The 22474-nt window shown below is 40.8% G+C and overlaps 1 protein-coding gene across 2 annotated transcripts in view; it reads right to left on the bottom strand.

The window, feature by feature from the left end:
• Positions 1-3204: 3204 nt before the first annotated feature.
• Positions 3205-22474, bottom strand: part of podn (podocan) — a 37333-nt gene continuing 18063 nt past the window's right edge. For both annotated transcript variants that reach the window (XM_052012058.1, XM_052012059.1), the window contains exons 5-10: positions 17763-17872; positions 15118-15274; positions 14908-15023; positions 13329-13986; positions 11121-11269; positions 3205-6167 (exon numbers count right to left, since the gene is read on the bottom strand). In XM_052012058.1, the coding sequence (XP_051868018.1) occupies positions 5990-6167; positions 11121-11269; positions 13329-13986; positions 14908-15023; positions 15118-15274; positions 17763-17872 (1368 nt within the window). In that variant the 3' untranslated portion in view covers positions 3205-5989. The remainder of the gene's footprint in view (positions 6168-11120; positions 11270-13328; positions 13987-14907; positions 15024-15117; positions 15275-17762; positions 17873-22474) is intronic.

The following is a 22474-nucleotide window of genomic DNA, read 5'->3' as shown; positions in this document are numbered from 1 at the left end:
ACGTACCTTTCATTCCTGGAATCATCCTCGTAAATCTCCTCTGAACCCTCTCCAATGTCAGCACATCCTTCCTAAGATGTGGGGCCCAAAACTGCGCACAATATTCCAAATGAGGCTTCACTAGTGCCCCGTAGAGCCTCATCAACACTTCCTTACTTTTATACGCTATACCTCTCGAAATGAATGTCAACATAGCATTCGCTTTCTTTACCACCGATCCAACCTGGTGGTTAACCTTTAAGGTATCCTGCACGAGTACCCCCAAGTCCCTTTGTACTTCCGTACTTTGAATTTTCTCTCCTTCTAGATAATAATCTGCCCGCTTATTTCTGCTTCCAAAGTGTACAACTGCACATTTCTCAACACTGAATCTCATCTGCCATTTCCTTGCCCATTCTCCTAAACTGTCTAGGTCTCTCCGCAACCTTCCTATCTCCTTAATACTCCCTACTCCTCCACCTATCTTGGTGTCATCCGCAAACTTAGCCACGAAACCATTTATTCCATCATCCAAATCGTTAATGTACAGGGTAAAAAGGAATGGCCCCAACACCAACCCCTGCGGCACACCACTAGTAACCGGTAGCCAATCAGAACGAGATCCTTTTATTTCCACTCTTTGCTTCCTGGCAACCAGCCAATGCTCCACCCATTCTGTTATCCTACCCGTAATTCCATGACCTCTCATCTTATTAATCAGTCTCTTGTGAGGCACCTTATCAAAGGCCTTTTGAAAGTCTAAATACACAACATCTACCGCCTCTCCCTTATCCACCCTACCTGTGATTTCTTCAAAAAAACTCCAATAGGTTGGTCAGACAGGATCTTCCCTTCACAAAACCATGTTGGCTAGGACCTATCTTGCCTTGCGCCTCTAGGTATTCCATAACCCCATCCTTGAGGATAGATTCCAATAATTTTCCCACCACTGATGTCAGACTAATAGGTCTGTAATTTCCTTTATGCTGCCTCCCACCTTTCTTATACAATGGAACTACATTTGCAACCCTCCAGTCCTCTGGAACCATGCTGGAATCTATCGATTCCTGGAAAATTATCACCAATACCTCCGCTATCTCTAAAGCCACCTCCTTCAGAACCCAGGGATGCACCTCATCCGGTCCGGGAGACTTATCAGTCTTTAGCCCATTTAGTTTTCCTAGCACCTTCTCCCTAGTAATCTTAACTGAACTCAGTTCCATTTCGTGAGACTCCTAACTAACCGGCACATTGCTGATGTCCTCCACGGTGAAGACCGATGCAAAATATTCATTCAATTCCTCTGCCATCTCTCTATCATCCATTATAATATCTCCTGCACTGTTATCAATTGGTCCTATATCAACCCGTGTCTCTTTTTTTAACTCCTTATGTATTTAAAAAAACTCTTAGTATCCTTTCGAATGTTATCTGCCAACTTCCTTTCATAATTCATCTTTTCTTTCCTAATGGCCTTCTTAGTTTCTCTCTGCAGGTTTTTAAAAGCTTCTCAGTCTTCTGTTTTCCGACTAATTTTTGCTTCTTTGTATGCCGCCCCTTTTGCTTTTATTTTAGCCTTCACCTCTCTCGTTATCCACATTTGTGCCTTTTTTCCATTCAAAACCTTTTTTCTTGGAATATATCTATCCTGCATTTTCCTTATTTCCTGTAGAAATTCCTTCCATTTCTCCTCCGCCATCCCTCCAGCTAGCTTACTCTTCCAATCAATTTGGGCCAACTCTTCTCTCATACCATTGTAATTTCCTTTGTTCCACTGAAATATCGATACACCAGTTATCAGCTTCTCCTTCTCAAACTTGAAACTGAACTCAATCACATTGTGATCACTGGTTCCCAGTGGTCCCTTTACCTTTAGTTCCCTAATCACCTCTGGTTCATTACACAGCACCCAATCCAAAACAGCCGATCCCCTGGTGGGCTCTTCAACAAGTTGCTCCAGAAGAACGTCCCTTAGACATTCCACAAACTCACTCTCCTGAGTTCTACCGCCTTGCTGGATTTCCCAGTCCACCTTCATGTTAAAATCCCCCATAACTATCGTCACATTGTCACTCTGGCACGCTTTTTCTATCTCAAACTGCAACTTATCATCCACTTCCTGACTGCTATTAGGGGACCTATATATGACTGCTGCTATTGTCCTTTTACCCTTGCTATTTCTTAGCTCCACCCATAAGGATTCCACCTCCTCTGACCCAATGTCCTTCCTTTCTATTGATTTTATGTCACTACTAACCATCATGGCCACACCTCCCCCTCTGCCTACCCGCCTATCCTTCCACTCATCAGACAAATGGGGAGTATTCCATCTCCTTATGGACCTTAGACGGGTAAAACTTTGGGATATCAGGAGGTGATTCTCCAGTATCATATTTCAAATATTCACCCCCTACAATGAATCTCTCCACCTCTTTTGTTGCACTATTTCCCCATCTCCTTCACTCCGCTTGTCCCACTCTGAAAGATCAAATTTTTCTCAAATTTTCCATTAAGAGACAGAGCTGAGAAATACAAGATATCATTATTTTTGAACCCCTTTTCACTATTATGAAAGGAGTTGTTTAGTCCTTTATGTAAAAGGACTACCCAAGAAACTGGCTAAATGAGGCTAAACACAAACTAGAGGAACAGCACCTTAAATTCCACCTGGGTAGTCTACATTCCAGTGACATGAACGTTGAATTCTCCAACTTCCAGTGAACTGATCCCCCCTGTCCCTTTTCTCTCTCTTCCTGATGCACCTGGCCCCCATCACCCACACACTCCTCCAACTGGTTCCCCTCTCACACTACTCCCCACCTCACCTCCCTTTAATCCATGCTCCACCTTCCTCTTCTATCAGCCTATCATCTTTCCTCACCTGGGTCCACCTATTGCCTGCTAGCTCTTGCTCCACCCCTTCCCTCTACCTTTTTATACTGGCCATCTCCCCTCTATCTTTCAGTCCAGATTAAGGGTCTCAACCCAAAACTTAACTGTCCATTTCCCTCCATAGGTGTTGCCTGACCTGCCAAGTTCCTCCAGCATCTTGTGCGTTGCTCCAGATTCCAGCACCTGCAGTCTCTTGTGTTTCCTGTGTACCCAAGGAACTTCACAGCTCTAAGTTCTATTGATGCATAGAGACTACAGGGGGAGTATATTACCTTTTTAATAAATGATTTACACATAATAACATTTCTAATATATCACCAAGGCTGTAAAATACTCAAACCATTCCTGTTGAAAATTAATGTCCAGGCTAAAAACACCCAATTAGTAACATGTTCAAATCCTATGTTATAAATTTCATTGTCAAAATGAACTTGTTGCAATACTCTCATATGATATTTTATCATGTATATCAATAGTCAGAGTTGCTTTTCACATCATCACAGGCACAGTGGACTGGATGGAGTCCTTTGAGTTGTATTATTCAATGATTGTGGAACATCCTTTGAAAGGAGGGGGATAGACACATTCAATAAAAGAAGTTTAAACTCTCGTTGAAATTCAGAGTTAAGATATATAACAGATAAATAGATTTCTGTTATTTGAGGATCTGTTCTGAGTAATTTATGGATACAAACACAATCAGCTGGTTTATTTATAAAGGTACAGTAATAGCAACTCTGCCATTGTCTTCCCCTGCAAACAAATCATATTTTTATACCATATTCTTTATGTACAGAAGATGTCTCAGATTATTTTACACTGATGAAGAAAACAATGTGGACGTGGAACATGACCAAAGGGAAGTAAAATGGTGATACAGGAGAATAATGGTGAGACTGAAGAGGAGAGGAATGACTTTAAGGCTGTTGGAGGCAGGAAGGATGGTGTTCAGGCAAGAGAGTGAGCAACAAAATTTCAGCAAAACTCTGTGACAAAAAGAAAAGTTGTAAATATTGAGGAGAGGGCAGGTATTTGAGATGTGTAGCTATGCACTGGATGAAGGGCAGGAGAAAAGAACAAGACAATTGGAAAACCTTAAGAACATCTGGGAGACAGTCATTTGGTAAGTTTGGAGGCAGCAGATAATAGGGGGATGAGACTTAATCTGGGTGAAAACATGGACTGTTTTTATCTAATGAATCCTGTGGAGAGTTGAGATGGGGAATCCCAGCTATGAAGGAAAAAAAGGCAAGCCTAAGGATAATTAAGGCATGTATCAGGATTTTGCTGACAGAAAGCCATGGATGGAAGCTGAGGTTAAAAGTGTTGGAAAGATAACAGAGATTCAGTGGTGAAAGAGAAAACTGAATTCAAGGATGAACATTAATTGAAAAGGAAAAAAAAGTACTGATGCTGGAAGTCTGAAATAAAAACTGTTGAAAATACACAGAGGTCAGGTAGCATCTGTGGAGAGAGAAACCATGCTGAGCTTTTAGTGGCCTGTTACTTTAATTCTCCATTCTACCTGCACTCTGATGTCTCTATCTTTGGCCTCCTACAATTGCACCAGGAAGGTCAAGGAACAACATCCCACCTTCCAGCAAGGCAGCTGCAGCCCGTGGGTTTCAAATTGAATCCCACAATTTCTGATAGTCAGCTGTTCCAGTTTGTATCAGTGTTGGCCAGTTCTGATGAAAGGTCATCAACCTATAACAGAAACATTGTTTTTCACTCTTTGCAAAGGTTGTCTGCTGGGTACTTACAACATATTTCTTTTATTTCAGTTTTCCAGCAACGGTAGTATTTTGTACCTCACGGTTCCAGTCATTTTTTTTCTTGCCTTTGTTTCATCCGTTTCCTTCTATTTGCATCACCTTCAGGTGGATCAGCCTTCCTCGCAATCTCTCAGCCAGCACCGGCACCATCACTACTTTTGTGTCATTTGGTCTCTCTTGGTCTCTATCACAGACATCCCCTTTGTTCTCTGCATCCCTTCCCCTTCACTGCAGCTCAAATCATGATTTCTAACTTTTCCCAGTTCTGTTAAATGGCCATCATTCTGAAACATTAATGCTGTTTTTCCCTCTCCACAGATACTGACTTGCTTGTTGAGTCTTTCCAGAATTTTGTTTTTATTTCAGGGCTAAATGGAATACCACTTTTTCACACCTGTTGGTTCCGGTTGAGATATTGATAAGGAGGTTGATGGAATGGAGGCCAGAGGCATAGGGGGCGAAAGAGCAACAGCTAAGGGAAGCTTTGGCCCAATTACTATCTCACTGGCGATTTCAAAACCAAAAGCAATAACCCTTGGTTCAGAATAAATTGTGGCAAAAACAGATTATGGAAACTAACTCTGTTCTTAAATCTTAATAATACTATAGATGTGAATGGAATGAACGACAGAACCGGGAGTGATCAGGTGAACAGAGAAGGAAGTGACGTTGGTGATAATGCCAATATTGAGAGAGGTAAGATTTCAGAATACGAGGCATCGGCCCTGTGGCAGACTGCAAATTAGGGGAAGGTTGAATGCCAATGGTGTTAGATGTGTCAGAAAGACCAAGGAGGCTGAGGACATGGGATATTGTTTGACTCTTTAACTAGCATAGTCATGGCAGCAAATAAACTGGATTCGGGATAACTGGATAAGGAGTAGCGAAACTGTGGATGTAAATCAACACACTAGTAGTGAAAGACAACTGGACGACTGGAAAATTTGTGAAATTAGGGAGACTTTCTTAAGGGTGATAGGAAAAGTCCACTGATTTGGATGGAAGACACACAAAACACTTGTATATGGAAAACACAATGCTAAATGTCTTGATTATTTTTCATGGGTGATGATATCAGCAAGATTGAGGCTGAGGAGGTGAAGCTGAATGCTTGAACTGGGATGAGATGATATCAAGGATGCAGTTAGATGAAATGAGTGAGTAGTGAGGGAGGTGAAAGACAACAGGGATCTAAGTCATCATTGGGTAGGGTAGACTGGAGAGAGCTTGAAGCTGTGGGAAAGGGACTACTCCAAAGAGGTAATAATGGCTAGAATAAACATACACAACTTTTGTATATGGAAAACACAATGCTAAATGTCTTGATTATTTTTCATGGGCGATTACTTGTCATTCTGAATAGCTTGGTCAGCATTATTCTCTGAATTGTCTTCTGAGGTGCCGTTCTCCTTTGTGGATGTGGAAGAGGACTCTGTGTACGCACCCATATCCAGTACTTGTAAGAACTTCAGCTTTTCAAATGCTGTTCCTTTTACTTTAGTAGTTGTTAGACTGTTGTCTCTGTGAAAGGAAACGGTGGTGTTCAATGTATGAACCCGAGAAAGAATCTGCACTTGTATAGAATCTTGTATGACTTTTAAAATCGGTCCAAGTTGAACACAGATTTTAAACTACAAAATTGTCGTTTGGATTTGGAACAGCTAGTTTGAACACTAATGAGATAAAATAAATAATGTAAAAACAGGCAAATTATTTTATTCATCCTTTTCTCCCCTCCAGACCCCCACACAACCTGCTGCCATGGAATCCCCAACAAATGACTGGGCTCATGAATATTAATTGAGCAGATACCCCAGCAGGCTCCTCTCCTGCCATTTTTTTGAAGAGTCCGGCAGGGAAGCACAACAAGGAGGTAACCAATGGAGCTGGCAAAGTGAGTTTGGAATCTCTGAGTTTCCACAGGAGTCCTAAAAGTTACCAGCATTTACACTGAGGAATGCCAAAACTCAGCGAAAGTCCATCTTCATGTGTTTCTACCCAAAAGCTGTCAGTGACAGTGGTTAATTAATACGTATTGGGAAGTCAACTTCCCTGGCAACTATTTTTGCTCCATAGGAATATTTGCATCTACATGAAATGTTAAACAGAGGACCCCCATATACCTTTTCATCTAACAGGTGGCACTTCTGATAGTGCAGCATTCTCTGAGCATGATGTGCATATTTCACATATATAGTCTCCTAGTGCATTGACTCTTTCCGAAAGTGCATGTGTGTGTATTTTAGGTGAGGGCAAGTTGCACATGGAAATTTACTGCAGGCACCTGTGACTGCGAAGAGAAAGGTCTGTCGATAAGTGCTCGAATTCATAACCTCGTGACCAAAGGCAAGAATCCTACCACTGATACCAGGGCTGAATTCTAAATGTGCACCTAATATCACATTTTTGACACACAAGCTGACAAACTAGAAAATATTGGGAACAGCCCAGAAAAAAGTCAAAAAGGCAACCCCCTTTTTAAGTATCATCACTTACCTTACAGGCCAGCTGAATCCATTCCCGGTATGCCCAGAAGAAACCACTTACCTTCCAGTCCAGATGAATTCACTCCAGGTCTTCCAAGTCTGTCCTTAAGCATTCACTTACTTTCTGGTCCAGGTGGCTCCAATCCAGAACTCTCAGGACCGACCAGATGCAGCCACTTACCTCGGAAACATAGTAAGAGGGCTGGGCTGCAGGTGAGGTTGCAGAAACAGCATGGGTTCAAGTCCTATCTTCCCAGCATACTACTAGCTAACGTCCAGGCCATTGAGAACGAAGTTGATGAACTAAGAGAGAGACGGACCTACCAAAGAGAACTGAGGGACTGCTGTGTGCTATGTCTCACTGAAAAGTAACTCACACCTGACTGCACCATAAAACCTGTGTGCTTCTCAATTCACCGGATGGATTGTACAACATCCTTGGGCGAAGTTAGAGGCGGACAGGTCTGCTTCCTTATCAACACCTCGTGGTGCTCAGATGTGATGCTCCTAGCGAGTCCTGCTCATCCAGCTTGGAATATCTAACAGTGAAGTGTCGCCCATGCTACCTGCCACAGAAATTCACTTCAGCATGCTATGTTGGCGCCGGAAGTGTGGCGACACCTGTGGGCTGCCCCCAGAACACTCTATGCAAAAGATGCATTTCTCTGTGCGTTTCGATGTACATGTGACTAATAGACATCTTAAATCTTAACAGTAGTCTACATTCCCACCCCAGGCAGATGTGAAGCCTGCACTCCATAAACTGTGGTCAACAGCCTTGCAACGGGATACCCTGAGGCCCTCTTCGTCATTGCCGGTGACTTCAACCAAGCCAACTTAAAGAGTGTGTTACCAAAATACTACCAGTATGTCTCCTGTCCCACTACGGGCCCCAAACACCCTTGACCATTGCTACACAACTATCAAAGATGCCTATCAAGCCATTTCAGCCCCCCCCCCCAACCCCCCACACTTTGGTAAATCAGACCACCAGGCTGTTCACCTTCTCCCTGCATATAAACAGAAGCTCAAATGGGAGGATCCAGTACAGAAAGTCATACAGTGCTGCTCTGAGGACATAGGTGAGCTTCTATGCGATTGCTTTGAGTCAGTAGACTGGTCCTTGTTCAGAGACTCAGCAGCCAGCCTAGATGAGTATGTCACCACCATCACAAACTTTATCAGCAAGTGTGTTGAGGACTGTGTACCAAAGAGGGCAATCCGAGTGTTCCCAAACCGGAAACCATGGATGAACCGGGAGATCCACTCCCTACTGAAGTACAGGACTGTGGCGTTCAAATCAAGTGACTCTAACCTTCACAAGAAATTGAGATATGACCTCCGTAAAGCTATCAGGGATGCCTAGAGACAATATCAGTCCAAAATTGAGTCTCATATCAGCCATCAGTGGTGGCAGGGCTTACCACCATCATCCTAGTACCTTAGGAAAAACAAGGTAACTTGCCTTAATGACTACCGCCCGGTGGCTCTGACATCCACCATCATGAAGTGCTTCGAGAGGCTGGTCATGGCTCGCATTAACTCCAGCTAATTATCCTACCGCTGAAACAAGTCTATGGTAGACGCCATCTCCCTAGCCCTACACTCATCCCTGGAGCATCTAGACAGTAAAGACACCTACGTTAGACTATTGTTTATTGACTACAGCTCCGCCTTCAATACTGTAATTCCAAGCAAACTCATCACCAAGCTCCTAGACCTGGGACTCAACACCTCCCTTTTCAACTGGATCCTTGACTTCCTGACAAACAGACCACAGCCAGTAAGGATAGGCAACAACACCTCCACCACGATTATCCTCAACACTGGTGCCCCACAAGGCTAGATCCTCAGTTCCTGACACTACTTTCTACACATTCATGACTGCGTGGCCAGATTCTGCTTTAAATCTATCTACAAGTTTGCAGATGATACCACCGTAGTGGGCCATATCTCAAATAACAATGAATTGAAGTACAGGAAGGAGATAGAGAGCTTAGTAATATGGTGTCATGACAACAACCTTAACCTCAATGTCGGCAAAACGAAAGAGCTGGTCATTGACTGTAGGAAGGGGGACAGTGTACATGCTCCTGTTTACATCAATGGTGCTGAGGTCGAGAGGGTTGAGAGCTTCAAGTTCCTAGGTGTGAACATCACCAATAGCTTGCCCTGGTCCAACCAAGAAAGCTCACTAGCGCCTCTACTTCCTTGGGAGGCTAAAAAAAAATTTGGCATGTCCCCTTTGACCCTCACCAACTTTAACTGATGCACTACAGAAAGTATCCTATGCAGATGCATCACAGCTTGATATGGCAACTGCTCTGCTCGTGATTACAAGAAAGTGCAGAAAGTTGCGGACACAGCTCAGCACATCATGGAAACCAGCCTCCCCTCCATGGACTCTGTCTACACTTTTTGCTGCCTCAGTAAAGAGGCCAGCATAATCAAAGACCCCTGACATTCTCCCTTCTCTCATCAAGCAGAAGATACAAAAGCCTGAAAGCACATACGACCAGGCTCAAGGACAGCTTCTATCCCACTGTTGTAAGACTACAGAACAGTTCCCTAGTACGATAAGATGGACTCTTGACCTCATAATCTACTTCATTATGGCCTTGCACCTTATTGTCTACCTGCACTGCACTTTCTCTGTAACTAACACTTTATTCTGCACTCTGTTGCTGTTTTACCTTGTACCACCTCAATGCACTGTTGTAATGAATTGATCTGTATGAATGGTATGCAGGACAAGTTTTTCACTGTTCCTTGGTACGCGTGACAATAATAAACCAATTTACCAGTTTTTTAAATTCATTTTCTCATCTTTCAGTCCCTTCTTTGTCCAGAAATAAACCTGGTTGCCTTGATAAGTATTAACTCAAATCAATGTTATTGTATTTTCAATGGCTTTAGGAGCTGATTTATGCATTGTGCCGGCTCTGAACAGCTCTGTAAAAATAAAACTATTCTGTTTCCAAGATACTGTTAGAATTTACCTGCTGTTATCTTATTTTACCATACTGGACTCCACAGTTCGTTTGTTTGCATGCCATTTTTCCCTCCAACAATTTTCTCTGCACAGTCACAGGTGCCTTCAGTAAATACCCACAAGTTATTTGATATATATTATGTCATGGTAAACTCATGAGCTGTTCCTACCAAAAATGCACATACTGTATATGTACTTTCAGAAGGAGTTAATACATCGAGAACAGGATCAGGACTATATGATTTCCCTGAGTTTTTCTTACGAGCACTGAAACCAATTCTAGTCTCATCTATCACTCTCCTAACAGTATTTCCAGTTCCCATGCCAAATCGCTTCTCTGATTGGGAACACCAGTTAATGTTGAACTTTGTGCTGTAGGTCCATACGCACTAGAGCCTGGATACAAACAGCCTATCCTCATGGATAAAAATGAATTGAGTATGTTTGTGATAAAGTTTTGGAAAACAAATTAATGCGAAGATTCACCATTACCCCAAGGTAAGGTAAAATGGTCCGCAGTTCAATTTCAGGAAATGCATTAAATTTTCACCACCTTACTGGTTCTTAAAGTCAATAATTAGGAGTACTTCTGTTGCTATCTGAAACCCCAGCACCGCTGCACCACAAATCCTTCTATCTTGCTGCTTGTTTCCTATGTTTGTTTATAATTCAGGGCTTCTGGTATAGCATGGATATATTTATCTCTGCAAAAAGATATAACAAGACAATCTGATAGATCAGGAGGAACATGGAAGAGCCAACTGCCTCAAAATGATGGAACTTTCAACCTTCCTCGCGCTTTCTGCCCAGTGCAACTTATTCAGAATATATTAATGTACATAATAGGGCACAGAAGGGCTTAAGCATTGTTAGAAGAGGTGGAAACATTTCTATTCTAACTTGCTTTTTCCCTTATTAAAGTTCGCAAAACAAAGAGACCTTTCCCTCTTTGACAATCAACAATTTCAAATCTTGTAGCTATTTATATCAACTTACCTAAGAAAAATCCCTTTAATGTTAGGTGTGGATTCAAAGGCATTCTCTGGAATGACAGAAATTTGATTGTTCTGGAGGTAAATGTACTGAAGAGACTCTGGCAGATCAGTAGGAATATAGGAGAGTTGATTGCCTGATAGATCCAAAAGCTGAAGATAGAATACAACAAATGAAAACATACAGGGTGCAGAACATATTTCAAGTGCAGATGATTTTAATTGTCTTTATGTGATTTGTTAATAGTTTGTGTTTAGCTAATTGAATTGAAAGGTTTATTATGTAACAAATGGCCCTAAGACTTGCAATAAAATCTCCTTTAAGAATATAATTTCTCTCAAACTTCCCTTCTCTGTCCTAAAACTCTTCTGGCTGGCTTTTGAATCAGTAAAGTTACCAGTTTTATTATTCCTTCATAAGTCTATTACCACTTAAATAAAAATAATCCCCTCATTAATTTCAAATTATAATCAAGTAGAACACTGCAGATGCTGGAATTCTGAAGTAAAAACCAAAAATGCTAGATATACTCAGCAGATCAGGCAGCGTCCATGGAGAGAGAAACATATTACCACTTCAAATCAATGACCTTGCAGCAATATTTCAGTTCTGATTAAAGGTCACCAACCTAAAATACTGTTTCTCTCTTCACAGATTCTGCCTGACCTCTCTATATTGTATACTTTTACAATGTAGAAGGAGGCGATTCAGACCATTGATCATTGAGCAATCCCATCAATCTCATTGCCTTACTTATTTCCCTGTAACCTATTGTCTCTCACTTGCCTATTAACTGCCCACCCCTCTGATTCTCTTGTCACCCACTTACACACCTAGAATAATTTACAGAGGCCAATAACCTATTAATCTGCCTGCCTTTGGGATGCAGGAGGAAATCAGAACAGTCACTCTACACAGACAGGATGTCAGGTCTCTTGAGCAGTGAAACAGCAGGACTAACCACTGCACCATTATGCTACCCTGCTCAATATTTCCAGCAATTTCTGTTTTTAAATTCTGATTTGTGTTGCCATATGCGTCAACTCATCATCATGGCCAACACTAAATGTTTATAACATTGCACAAAAAGCAAGTCCAGGCTTACATCATCCAGGCCAGCAACTACATTTCCAGACTAGGGGTCTGATCTATTTTGAAGTCCCCCTTCACAAAGTTTAATAGCCCTGAATGAATCCTGTCTTTCCACCTCCAACCACCCCTTTTCTCTGCAACATAAAATATGTTTGATTTCTAACTTTTTTTCAGTTCTGTTTAAAGACCATCAAACTGAAACATTAATTGTTCTCTCTCCACAGATGCTGCCCTACCTGCTGAATATTTCTAGCATTTCCATTTTTATTTCTCCCTAATCATATTTGCAACAGGAAATCCTGATGTACAACTGCAACACCACTTCCTTACCCATTCATAACACCTTCTTGATATAGGGAATAACATGACCGATTACTCTAATACTCAAAAGTTGACTAGCTATGATTAATTAGCTTCCATTTCCCTCTTGTGTTCCCAAAAACAATTGTGTTACCTGAACATCCTTGATCTTCAGCCTATCTCACAGATATTCCCTTTGTGCTCTCTACCCTTCCACCTTTATGCAACTTAAGCAAACTTTCTCTTCCCCCACTTTCCCCAGTTCTGGTGAAGGTCATTGACCTGTCTGTGTCTTTTTCCATAGGTGCTGCCTGACCCCATCACCTTCTGTTATTTTTTTCAGGATTCTAGTACCTGCAGTTTTTTTATTTTTCAAGTGAGCTGGTTTCATCAGTGTTGATGAGGCACCAAAACCTCACTACCCTACAACTAAAGTGGGAGAAAAAGGTTTCCACTCCTGATCAGAATTGACCGACTTCCTTTTGAAATCACTGATCGTTTCCAGCTCCACCACCTCACAGGCAGTAGGTTCCACTTGCTTCTGAAAAAATCTCTGGTTCACTTCCTCTTCAAATCTTTTCAAAACCTTAAAACAATTTCTTCTCATCCTTGCACCATCAGCCTATGGGAATATCTTTTGTCTCCCTTGTCTAAACCCTTCATAATTTTGTTCACTGCTCTCAAATATTTTCTAAACCTCCAGTGAGGACAACCACAGCTTCTCCACAACCTAACCTTGTAGCTAAAATCCCTCATCTCTTCTACACACTCTCAAAGATTTATTTACTGTTAGTATAGATGATACTAATAATTTCTTACCTGGAGTGCCGACAGTTGCTTCCATGCCCCTGGATAGACAGAGTTCAGTTTAAGTTTGTTATTACTCAGGAAGAGCTCCTTAAGTTTTGTCATTCCTGAGAGTGAGCCATCAGGAATTGAGTTGATTTCATTTTCCTTCAGCTTCAATATGTGCAAGTTCTTTGGCAGGCCACTGGGCACTACATTCAGATTATTTCCAGAAAAATCCAACGATTCAAGCAGCCTCATTTTCCGAAATGCTTCTGGGTGGATTTTGGGACTTGTTAATTTGTTGTAACTCAAATTAAGTTCTGTCAAAAAGTATGTGTAAGCAAAATCATTTCTGGAAATTTCTGAGATCTGATTGTGGAGAAGCATTAATGTCTTCACCCGTCGTGGTAAGCCACTTGGAATTCTTTCAAGCAAATTATTGTAGAGGTGAAAGGTATGGAGCTTTTTAAGTCCCTTGAATGCAAGTGGGTGAATTGCTTTTGCCCTTATCTTGTTATTATGAAGCAGGAGGTATTCAAGATTTTTTATCTGTGTCAACCAGTTAGCAGGTATTGATTTAATAGCATTTTTCTCCAAGTGTAGGAGGATAATATTTCGAGGTAACCCACTTGGTATTTGAGTCAGATTGTTGCTTGACAAATCCAGGTATTCCAAGCTTGACAGTTTCCTTAAATCAACAAGAACACAGGTAATGTACAATTCTACACATGTTGCAGCTGTCTGTTTATTGGTGGAATGGGGACTGCCCTAGGATGGTTTGAGGTGCAACCTAGCTGCAATGCTGCATGCCTTCCACCTTGTAGGTAAGATTGCTTTAGGAAGCACAGAGCATTACTATGGATGAGGAAGAATAAATGAGATAATTTTGGATGACTGATGATTTAAGACTGCTTCATGGCGAAGATCAGGTAGTCAGTGGCTATTACACTGAACTGTTAGAGGTCTGCTGCCTGTAGCCCAACTTGCATCAAAATCTGTTCACCCAATGTTACATTAGTGTCTAGTAAATTATTCAGTTTTAAAATCACCATCCTTCTTTTCAAATCCCCTTATGGCCTGACTGCACTCAATCTCTGCAACCTTCTGCAATTCTACAAGCCTCTGAGATTGCAGGAAAAATAACAATGAAGTTTGAGTCACCCTTTTGGAAGTGCACATTCTAAAGACAACAATCCCTTCCTGCTCGCAAACTTCACAGAAATTACTGCATTCTTTGCCTTTCATGGGCCGTTAACAACTCCGTTCACAAGGTGAGTCAGTCTGCAATATAAAATAGCCATTTCATGCGGGAATTGTGTTAGGTCAGTAGGCGTGTAATAAATGGAAAATATTGCACCGATGCACTGGGAGGAAATACACATTTTCAACTGGAGTACGAGTTGGGACAGAATAGTGATTCGATTCAAAAGTGGAGATGCATGGATTTGCGGGAACAAAGTAGGAATTTGCAAAGAAATATATACAGTAGCATCAATAATTTTGAGAAAATCTTTTGTCAAGGATGCACTTTGGAAAAAAATCTACATTCTATAGGGTAGAGTGAACACAAGTTTACAACCAGTGTCTGTTCAACGTGCAAAATCCTTACCAAAATGTTTCATTGTCTATTCCTTCATTGGTTATGTAATTATTATGAAGGTATAGTTCACGGAGATTTGAAAGATTATCGAAAGCTCCTTTCGGAATCTTTTCCAGTTTGTTGTTCTGTAAACATTTGAATATAAAAAGAATGCAATTAGGTAAAGTTATATTGAACTTGAAATAACAACTAATTGTTTTTAAAATGATTTTTACATACCTTTAAATGTAATCTGAATAGTCCTTTTGGCAAATTCTTGGGAACATACTTCAAGAAATTACTGGACATGATTAATATTCCGACACCATCGGATCCATTGAACATATGATCAGGTAATCCTGCATCTGTAAGTTTATTGTTATGGAGATAGATAGACCTATTGGAATTGAGAATAAATAATTAAGAAAAATAGCTTTATAAAATGTCATCAAAAATTACAAATCTAAAAATATAATGTTAGCATGACAACAACTCAAAGAAGAAAAGCTTATTATTTAGAATCTCTCAAATATATTTAACGAGTAAGTCCATCTCGTAACAAATGAAGTTTTAACACACATCAAATGTAATTGTTTCTCTTTCATACACTGTATATTGGTAAGGATTAGGAGTGAAAGTAAACCTCCTCCGCCATTCACCGAGATTATGGCTGGGCTTCTACCTCAATGCCATTTCCTGCACTAGCTCCATATCTTTTGATTTCCTTTAACGTCCAGAAATCTATCAGTCTCGGTTTTGATTGAACTCAATGACTGAGCCTCCATAGACATCCAGTGTGGAGAATTGCAAGTACGCATTACCCTCTGGGTGAAGAAATTGCTCTTCATCTCAGTCCTTCTGCTTATTCTGAAAGTGTTACCCTGGGCCTAGACCCTTTAGCAAGGGAAAACATCCTCCTTGCATTCAGGCTTGTAAGAATTTCATAAGTTTTAATGAGACTTCCTCTCAATCTTTTTAAAATCCAGAGGATACGAGTTTAGTCTACTCAATCTCTGCTCACACAGCAAACCCACTATGCCTGGAGCCAGTCAGGTGACTATTTGCTGCATCCCCTCTATGACACATTCTTTTTTTTAGGTAAGAAGACCAAAAATGTATACAATACTTCAGGTGCAGTCTCAGCAAGGCCCTCCACAATTGCAGGAAGCTATCTTTACTTGTGCATAGTATAAGACCACAAGATTTATACATTTACCACAGGATTTTGTTTCATAAACTAGACAAAAATAAGCTTTTAAAGTTTTTTGTTTGGTTTAAAATTTAGTGGATGGCCAGTTAAGAAGAAATACATTGCATTTCCACAGCGTGTTTTCTGGATGTCCCCAAATTATTTACAATCAATTAATTGCTTTTGAATTGTTGTTTTCAAACAAACAAGGCAGCCAAGAGCATTCTAATATTCATTCAGCTTTAATATTAGTGAGGTTACTGATATTGGGGTTAAATTTCCTTGTTTTGGAAAGTATATCCATACATCTGTCAACTGTGGCTCAGTTGATAGTGCTGTACTGTCAGAAGGTTGTCGGTCTAAATTCCTCTTCAGAGCCTTAGACGCTATGGTTTAGATAAGTATTGCAGTACTGAGGGAGTGCTATATTATTGGACTGGCTGTTTTCGGATGAAACAAGGGCCCATTTGTTTCATTAGGCTGTAGAGGATCCCATGGTTAGAGCTTCATCCCTAGTGTCCTGACCAATATTTTCCTTTCATTCAACAACACCGAAGTACAAATTATCTCGTCATTATCACAAAACCATCCATGAGAGGTTGCTGTGCATAAATTGGCTTCTATATTGCTACAATGGTCACTACAACAGCTGAAAACTACTTTGGTATGTCCTGGAGTTGTGAAAGATGCTATATAAATGCAAGCCTTTCTTTCTCCGTAGGTTTGTCATCCTATCACTGACATTTACCCTTTACAAACTTGAACAATGATCTCAGACAGAATAACTGATGACAAAGCCGTAGAATGATGTTGAATTGAGTCCTCCTACAATAGAGGAAGTGTTGCTGAATGATAATTCAGAACAGAATCAGGAGGAACTCAGGCAAATGCAATGGTTCAGTATTACCTGAGCTGAGATTACACACACATCTCATCTCAGCAAGTGATTCTAGCTGAGGCAGTCTTGACGTGTACACGCAATACCACAATACAACCAGTAGGCTTCACACCATTTACACATTATCATTTTTGTTATCAAAGCTAATCTTTCCCTGTTTTTATTACCTGTACTGTTCCTAAATTAAGCTGCGGTCAAACAGCTGCTGGAAGACCAAAGGGAACTGATTCTAACCTTGTGGGAAAGCTCTGAACTGCACTGAGTACTTCCTCACAACATGATATAGTTTGAGGGCTTGTTGATTAAAACCCTTTGACCACTAATAAGTACTGCTTGTTGTAACATGGTACAGCTTAAGCACTGGGACCTTTCTATCTGCAATCTGGAATAACTGACAGTAGATACTTTCAATATCATTCCTCTGATAACTAACATAGGTCTAATGCTCTGTATTTTAACTGAGTGGAAACTACAGCTAAATAATGCGAGAAATATAGCACGTTAGGAAATGCAACAGGCGTTTCTAGGGTAGAACCAGCTCAAAGGCAACATTTGTCACAATTGCATTATAAAGTATTCCTTGATTGGGATTTATATGGTAAACTGCACAAATAAAAAGACCAGAGAAGAATGGACAGTGTCACACAATACGATTGACTAAAAGAATGCCCACTAGAGCAAGGCCCGATGGCATCCCAACACAAGCTCTAGCTTCTGGGGGGGGGGGGGGGGGGGGGGGGATGGGAGAAGAGGGGAAAAGGGAGAAAATATGCATTAAGTTCACACGACAAATCATACCTTAGATTTGGCTTCTGCCCAAAAGTGAGGGGATAGATCTTTGTAAGGTAATTGGCTGCAAGATCTGCACTAATCAAGGTTTTCGGCAGGTATTTTGGAGCGACTGTTAGCTGAAAATGTACAATAGACAATCAGTAGATTACTGGTCTGCATGATTAACTTAATAAGTCAAACTTAACTCTATGTACAAATATTTTTCATGATAACTAACCTGCTTCATGGGCCAATCAGCTACCATGCGAATATATGGCTGCCTATCATTGTGATGCAACATTTGTTGTGAAAGCAGAGTTTGAATTACTAATGCATTCCAGTTGCAAGTCAAAGAAAGATTATCACTAAGGACAGAAAATGCTGAAAGTACCCAGAAGATCAGTGGAGAGAGATACAGAATTACCATTTCAGGTTGATGAAAAACTTGAAATGTTGATTATAGATGATGCCTGACTGCTGAGTATTTCCAACGTTTTCTATTATTATTTCAGTTTGAAAAATGTCCATTTAATTATAATGATTATCAGATATGTTAAAATAACCATATTATAGGCAACTTCAATTTCTATCATATTTTAAAAATAAGTACTCACCAGCACCTCTTGAGGTACAAGTCCTTGCTGAGGTCAGGAATTCACTCGAGTATCTCACCATATTGTGAACCTTTCAAGGACTTTTTTTTAAACTTTACCCTCTGGTAGGAAAATAATGGATCAGGTTAACTCTGCAGCCAGTTTCAGACTCCACCCTCGATGAGAAATAAAAATGGGGTGCAGTGTAAAACAGGCAGCCAATCAGACCCAGTGGATTTCCCACCAAGTGGGATAAGTTAAAATTATTCCTTTAATTTGGAATGTTAACATACACTTGACAAGGAGGGTAGAATCTTGGCAAGGGTTGTCCTGATTAAATGCAGAATTCATATTCCTAAATACTATCCAATGGCATATGATTCTGTTTAATCCCTCTTTAAAGATGGCTATTGTACTATTACTACCTTGTTTTGGATAAAGCAATTTGGCCCAGAGCTCAAACCCAGTGCTTTGCTATTCTGCATCACTGACCTGAACACCTTTCATCAGACAAGATATTACAGCCAGCTGAAGAATAAAACTCCATAGAGTCATAGGGTTATTCAGCAATAGAAACAGGCCCTTCAGCCCAACTTGTCCATACTGACCAAGGTGCTTACCTAAACTAGCCCCATTTGCCTGCATTTGGCTCATGTCCCTCAAAGTAATTCCTGTCCATGTATCTGTATAAATATCTTTTAAACACTGTAATTGTGCCTGCCTCTACCACCTATTCTGGCTGCTCTTTCCATTTACCCACCACCCTCTGCGTGGGAAAAAAACTGCCCTCAGATCTTCTTTAAATCTTTCCCCTCTCACCTTGAACCTATGCCCTCTAGTTTTAGACTCCCCTACCCTGGGGAAAAAGTCTGTGACTCTTCATCTTATCTATGACTCTCATGATTTTATAAACCTCTATAAGGTCATCCCTCAGCCTGCTTGGCTCCAGGGAAAATAGTCCCAACCTATCCAGTCTCTCTTTATAACTCAAGCCCTCCAGTCCTGGCAACACCCTTGTGAACTGTACCCTCTCTGGCTTAATCACATCCTTCCTGTAGCATGGTGACCAGAACAGCACACAATACTGCAAGTGCAGTCTCAGCAATGTCTTATAACATGACATCCCAACTCCTGTACTTAATGCCCGACTGATGAAGTCAAGCATGCCATATGCTTTCTTCACCACCCTGTCTACCTGTGTCACCACTTTTAGGGAACTATGTACTCAAGCCCCTAGGTCCTTCTGTTCAACAATGGTCCCCAGGGCCCCGTCATTCACTGTGTGCATCCTGCCCTGGTTTAACTTCCCAAAATGCATCATTTCATACTTGTCTGATCTAAATTCTATCTGGCTTTCCTTTGCCCACTTTCCTAATTGATCTGGATCCTGTTGTAACCTTAGACAACCATCTTCACTGTCTGCTATATCACCAATTTTGGTGTCACTCACAAACTTACTAATCATGCCCATCTACATTCTCATCTAAATCATTAACATATATGGAAAACAACAGGGGACCCAGCACCAATCCCCGCAGCACACCGCTGGTCACAGGCCTCCAATCTGAAAAACAACCCTCCACTACCACCCTCTGTCTCCCACCACCAAGCCAATTTTATATCTTATCTACTTCCATGTTTTTAGAATGATGAAAATTATCACAAAACTTGCAACTCCTCCACATGTTTTTGCAGCAGATAAACTAATTGAGAATGTGGGGATAATTAAGTAAAAACACATTGTGTAAATATTCAGCATGGACTTGGTGAGCCAAAGAGCCCGTTTCTGTCACTCAATGATTCTAATCAACACAAAATCTAAGATTGCTAATATTATTTTACAGTTGGCTCTATCTTCTACTTAAAGGTCAGTAGTTCCACTGAGAACCTTTCTGGATGGAGGCTTAGGACTCTTGAGTGAAGGAGGTGGTTCTGTACTTCCACTCAGCTGGCAACTCCCTCGTACACTCACTGTGCTCTGCTGCCAGGCTCCTCATGGTGCCTGGCAGGGGGAAGCACAAACTTCTGCAAACAACTCTAATGGGCACATTCATTTCAAAAAGAAGAAGCAACAGCAGGCAGAGCACAAATCCAACATTACTTCCAGTTTGTTGATTTAGTTGAACAGCACGGTGATGCTGGAGGAACTCAGCAGGCCAAGCAGCATCCGTGGAGGATGAAAAACATGATGATGCTGGAGGCACTCAGCAGGCCAGGCAGCATGAATGAATTTAGTTGAGTTGTATTAAATAATTTAATTATTTTCTCTCATTTCTAAGTGTTTTTCAGAATTTTAATTGTTTCTTTTAATTCAATTTTAAAAAAGTATTTTCAAAAATTTTAGTAATTCTTGAATGTTGAATGTCAGAGACATTCACAGAGATTCAGTCTCCTGACAGCTCATAAGACTGGAGGGACATGGCTTTCAGCTTCCAAAGGATTTCTGTGGACAGGGTTTGCTCGTCATGACCAGGAACATCCTGTGTTGCACAGAGCCTCACCAATCAGCTGGTGGACTGCTTTCCAGAAGAAGATAGTGCCTGTGGATCCACATCAGGTGAGAATGGGCTTTGAAGGCAAGTGACTGGCAATGTGGGAGACTCCTTGGTCAGTGGATGTGGGCCACATCTGCTCCAGGTGAATGGCAGGAACACAGAATTCAAAATTCCTCTGTTCCTTATTCCTAACAGAGGACCACTTATAAAACAGTGCTAATTTAGCCACTTTGAGAATTTCTGCATGAAATTATAACACTAAAACATCCATATGTTATTCACCCATAATCAATAGGAGCTGCATTTTATTAAATGATAACTCAGCTCATTTTGTTTTGTATGGATGCAAGAGATTTTCATTCTGTTAGGTTCAAATTTATTCCAGACTAAGTTTTACGGGTGAAAGTACTTGTGATTCATCAAGTTGTCAAATAGAACTCTATACTAATTTTGATCAGGGTACAATTTATTTGTTTTGTTCAGCAAGTAACTCTCGAACAACTAGCTCTTAAGAGGTCCTATTTCCCTTTTTTAAGGCTGCCACAACACCAAAAATCTTAGGAACACTCTAATGTCTGAAGCTCAGGATTACCAGACTTAAATTCTACTTATTAGACAGTCAAATCAATGAGAAAAGATCACTTTTTTTTTCCTGGAGTTTTTCGACATTACTCTGTAAATTTAAAGTTTTGTGTGTTTGCATTTCTTTTAAAATGAATACTTTGTGGAATTCATTTTAATAATTAGCAGTGTAGATAATGGAGAGGCTACCAATGTTCACCGTTATTTAATATTCAATAGGAAGAGCAATGTACAGTGTCAACAGATGCACAGAGGACGCTCAAATCAGGGACCTGAATTCAGAGTCTCCCCCCACCAACAGAAGCATTAGCATATTTTCATCATTCCACAAAACCCTGCATTAAAATACACGTGGAGTTGTGATTGGGTTTGTCCACTAAACACAATAAATTTTCAAAAATGGTTGGAACTTACTGGTAGTGAGCCACCTGCACCCTCTGCTGCCCTACCTGCTGGGTCTGCACTTACCTGAAGCGGATCTTCTGGGCAAACTCCCTGAACAAAGCAGCTCCAATGTTGGTGATAAGGCCCTGTGGGGTTCAGGAGCTCCCAGTTGTAAATGCCTTGTCCACAGAAATACTTTGACAGCTAGCTAAGCCACGCCCCCAGACTGAACCATCTGTCAAAAACACTTGAAATGTTTGTGAATGTTTCTGACAATACAAAATAAAATCAAAACATGGAAATGTTTTAAAAGATAAGTTTAAAAATTAAAGTTAATTCAAACAAATGTAAATGACTCCAAATCTCTTTCCTAGCAGCCATCTCTCGCCATTGAAATGAATGGAGTTCCTGAACCTGCACCATATCTAAACAGGCACATGGTCAATGGGCAGAGTTTCAGGCATAACTGCAGAGAAGTTGTAGGGAGTTGATGCTCCACTGATGAACTCCAAGAGAAGGTCAGAATTGGAGTGTAGCCAGGAAATCCCCTGCAAGCATCTGCGAGAACTTCAGGACTTGTGTGTTTGCACATAGATCCTGAGCTTCCTGACAGTCTCAAATGGAAATGTTGGCAGTTCTAATCAAACCGTGCCACAATGAAGGCCAAAGTTATAGAAACATAGAA

The sequence above is a fragment of the Pristis pectinata genome, chromosome 3 (assembly GCF_009764475.1).
Source record: "Pristis pectinata isolate sPriPec2 chromosome 3, sPriPec2.1.pri, whole genome shotgun sequence".
NCBI classification, from domain to species: domain Eukaryota; kingdom Metazoa; phylum Chordata; class Chondrichthyes; order Rhinopristiformes; family Pristidae; genus Pristis; species Pristis pectinata.
This window is presented reverse-complemented; position numbering and strand designations above follow the sequence as displayed.